Source organism: Bubalus bubalis, chromosome 11 (assembly GCF_019923935.1).
Source record: "Bubalus bubalis isolate 160015118507 breed Murrah chromosome 11, NDDB_SH_1, whole genome shotgun sequence".
NCBI classification, from domain to species: domain Eukaryota; kingdom Metazoa; phylum Chordata; class Mammalia; order Artiodactyla; family Bovidae; genus Bubalus; species Bubalus bubalis.
This window is the reverse complement of record NC_059167.1, coordinates 66644408-66648806: the sequence shown is the minus strand read 5'-3', so window position 1 is coordinate 66648806 and position 4399 is coordinate 66644408. Positions and strand designations below refer to the sequence as shown.

Below are 4399 nucleotides of genomic sequence, written 5' to 3'. Positions count from 1 at the left end.
ATGAAGGCATGTGGTAACCTATGAGCGAGACTAGACTAAGCACAAAGAGGAAAAAAAAGATTTTATTTTATTATCCAGATTCTATTTTTATTCCCTGGGAATTGTTAATGGGATTTGCCAGTGACAGTATTTAAGACAAAAAAGCAAGCTGTAACACTGAAGGCATGCCCCTCAAACACACACACAGCCCTTTGAAAAAGTCTGTATTATAGGTTCAAGACATGTAAAATTTTCTCTGCTCATAACTTGACTATTAAGCTAACTAACAGGAAGTATCAGACAAACAAAATTAGGTTGTTTCCATATCTTGACTATTATGAATAATGCCACAATGAACATGGGAATGCAGGTATCTCTTCAAGATCTCGTTTTCATTTTCTTTGGGAATACTCAGAAGTGGGATTACTGATAATATAGTAATTTTACTTTGAAGTGTTTGAAGCTCCTTCATAGTGGCAGTACCAATTTCTAATCCCACCAACAGTGCATAAATATCCCCTTTTCTCCACATCCTCACCAGGACTTGTTAGCTCTTGTCTTTTTTATAATAATCATTTTAACATATAAAATGATGATTTTGATTTATATTTTCCTGATGATTATTGATGATGAGCACCTTTTCATGAACCTATTGATCATTTGTATGTCTTCTTTGGAATAGTGTCTATTCAGCTCCTCTGCCCATTTTTAATATCAGATTGTTTGTTTTGATCTGTTACAAGACAAGCGTCAAGGTTCATTTTTTTTTTAACATATGGATTTCCAATTGTTTCCACAATATTCTAGATCCTTTGTTTTTTCCTATAAATTTTAGAATCAGCTTACCAATTTATATCTGAAAAGGCTACTGGGACCCTGATAATATTTATGTTGAATCCACAGATAAACTTGAGAAGAATTAACAGCTTAACAATATTGACTCTTCCAATACATAAACAAAGTATGTCTGTCCATTTATTTGTCTTCTATATGTCATCAATTGTAATTTCAAAATATTAATACCAATCTTGTACATATTTTCTTAGTTTCACCCCTAAGTATTTCATGGGTTTTTTGCTCTTGTAAATGATATGTTTAGCATTTTAATTTCTGGTTGCTTGTTGCTATTTTATAGAAATATGATAGATTTTTATACATAAATCTTGTCTTCCTACAACACTGTAATATTCACTTACAGATCTAGTAGCTTTTTGGTAGATTCTTTGGGATTTTCTACGTAGATAATCATGTTGTCTTTGAATAAAGATATATCACAGGGAAATATTCAGGCAAGTGTCCTCAATATATGATGTTCAAGCTGGCTGGTGAAAGTTTGAAGAATAAGAAGATATTTTGTTGTTGTTTAGTTGCTAAGTCAGACTCTTTACACAGTCTCAAAATATCTTCCTACAAAATACTTATTAACTAAAAAAGTAAAAACTTCATAGTGGAAAAGCCTGGGAAACATCACCTTAACCAACTGATCAAAGCTAACAAAGTTAATATCACTGGTAATAATACTAATTGAAAGCATGTGCCTTCTGCTATGATGCACTTCCATGGAACTATGGATAAAGTAGTGTAACCCTAATCTAATCATGAAAGGGTAACAGAGAAACTCAAACAGAGAAACTCTGATCTTGGACTTTCTGCCTCCAGAACTGTGAGAAATAAATTTCTGTTGTTTATAGTTTATAAGCCACTCAGTCTATGGTATTTTGTTATGGAAGCACAAATGTGCTAAGACAATCACTGTCTGATGTTCTAAATATATAAAGAGGAAATACAAGAAACAACAGAGTGCTAGAAGTTCAAGAAATGCAATAAGGCAAGAAAATAAAAGTCATTCCAACTGGAAAGAAAGACATAAAATTGTCCCATTTGGAGATTACATGACTATCTACAAAGAAAAACCAAAGAATTTACTAAAAAAAAAAAGAAAAAGAAATCTAAGAACCAACATGTGAGGTCATCAAGGTCTCCAGACGCAAGATAACCATAAAAAAATCAATTGCATTTTTATATACTAGCAATAAACATGTGGACACTGACATTAAAATACAACACCATTTTTTTTTTACAGTTTTTACAAATATTTTATTTTAATGAAGCTGGTACAGACACTGTCCATTTAAAACCCATATCCCAGGCCAAAAAGTACAAATAAAGTCAAAAAGAGCAGTGTTCTGTTGTATACACTTCTGCATGAATAACTTTAACTGCTAATGAAAATTAGATCTTTTCTGGGATCTGACAAGATTTTTCTTTCATCTTAAAATGCTTTCTCTTCAGTGAAGCCATCTTTGGAGTTAGTCATTATTCTCTGTCATTTCGATTCCAAATGGATATTCCTCTTCTTTTGGTCCAGACCCTCAGATTTTAAAAGTAGCTTCAAGTTAAGGAAAGGTCATTTTTCCACAGTTCTGTTTTCTGAAAAACTTCCATCTCCCACTGAAAGTCATAGTCCAGGAGTGAAAAAATCACATGCTAGAACGTCAGGGCCAATTGGAAAGTCATTAGGAACACTTGCATTAGTTGATCTTATTTATCTCAAGCCTGCAAATGCACAGTCCTGGAAAAGGCGGGCTGTCTATGCACACATGTAATTTTTAAAAAGGAGAGAGTGATATGAAGGGGGCTGAGGTTTGATCACCAAAAATCAGCACAATGAAAAGAAACAATAATGAATAATGGGCACTAGAATTCAAATTACCAGATGTTTTAAAGAGATTGGGTGCCAGTTTCAATTATGTTTTGAACACCACATTACAAAAGAACTATTTTTAAAATAAAAAAGGATTAAGGGGAAAGAAAAAAAAATAAAAAGAATATCTAAACCTTTGAATGACCCCCTGTTTGTTCCTGATAAACTTCAATCACATCTTCTTCCTCCATTCCCAGTTCTTTTGGAGTGTGATTATCAGCAATTCTCTGACCTTCAAAGAGAAACCTGAGTGAATCCATGGGAACTCCCTGTCTTTGACAGTATGATTTTTTGAGTTTCTTGAGATGTGTCGTCATTTTCACTTTGAAGTGAATCTCACTGCTATCCTGTCCAATGACTTTGAGTTTAATATACTCTCCTTCCTTCTTATCCCCCAAGTCCTCGGTTGAAGGTTTTGCTTCCTGGTCAGACATGGTGACAGTGGTTTCCCCCGGGGTCTCCGCGCACCAGCGGCCTCGGGTAGGTAGAACCTCGCTCCGGGGTTTACAAATGCGTCTCTCTACCCGACAGCACAACACCGCGGCTGGAGGGACTTCCGCTACGCCTTGCGTCACTTCCTTACCACACCATTTAAGTCACTCAAAAAAAAAAAAAGAGAGAAATACTTGGGTGTAAATCTAGCATTGTATCCTATAATGCACAAAAGATATTAATTTGTATAAAGTTCAATTACTACATATTTTTTCTTTTGTTGCTTGTGATTTTGGAGTGACACCTGGGCAAGCATTGCCTAATTCAAGATCACAGACTCCAACTGAATTGCAAAAGCAAATCAGTGGAAGAAGAAACCTTTTCAACAAATGGTGTTGCAGTTAACTAGACATCCACAGGTAGAAAAACAGGCCTTGACCTAAGTTTCACGTCACATGAAGAATTAACATAAAGTCCATCCATCATGGACTCAAATGTAAAGTGTAAAACTAAACAACTTTTAGGAAAAATATAGCAGACACTCTTTGGGATAGAAAATAAAGCAAAGAGTTTTTAGACTTTAAAATTGTTATCCCTAAAATTAAAAAAAAAAAATTTATCCCTAAAATAAACTGATAAATTTTACTTCATCAGAATGAAAACGTTTTGCTTTATGAAAGACCCTGTCAGGAGGACGGAAAGACATGCTACACTGGAAGAAAATACTTACAAAACACATATCCAACAAATACACGTATCTAAAACATATAACAAATTCTCAAAACTGATCAATAGCCTTTTGCCTTGTCGCATCCATGGAAACGAGATGTGTTGGGAGCAGTTCTACTGAAGTCACACATGAAAATTCAGTCAAGGTTCTCACTCTTGCTGCCACGCTCCCTAAACCTATACCCTTAATCCAGAAATGCATGCCACTGGTGTCTGCATCAGTATGCAAAGGATTGGGGTTTCATTCACATTGTAATAAGTGCTCTTCCTTGACTGGCTCATCCTAAACATCTACCAGTCAAAAGTAAACAATGCTAGCTCTTCCTACAACAAAAGCAAACTCCACAGTAAAAAGGAAAACAATCCAAAAGCAAACTATCCATGGACAAAAGACGTGAAGAGACATTTCACCCAAGAAGATAGATGGCAAATGAACACATGAAACGATGTTGAACATCATTAGCCATTAGGGAAGTGCAAAATAAAACCACAATGAAGTACCACCTTACCCTACTCACACTCTGAAATAAAAAAATACAGACAGTATGTACAAAG

At 34.9% G+C, this 4399-nt stretch overlaps 1 protein-coding gene across 1 annotated transcript; it reads right to left on the bottom strand.

Annotated features, from left to right (window-relative positions):
- Positions 1-2075: 2075 nt before the first annotated feature.
- LOC102407467 (small ubiquitin-related modifier 1) lies at positions 2076-3270 on the bottom strand. The gene has a single exon (XM_006066245.4). The coding sequence runs from the start codon at positions 3115-3117 to the stop codon at positions 2812-2814; it is 306 nt and encodes a 101-aa protein (XP_006066307.1). The 5' UTR covers positions 3118-3270; the 3' UTR covers positions 2076-2811.
- Between the last annotated feature and the right edge of the window lie 1129 nt (positions 3271-4399).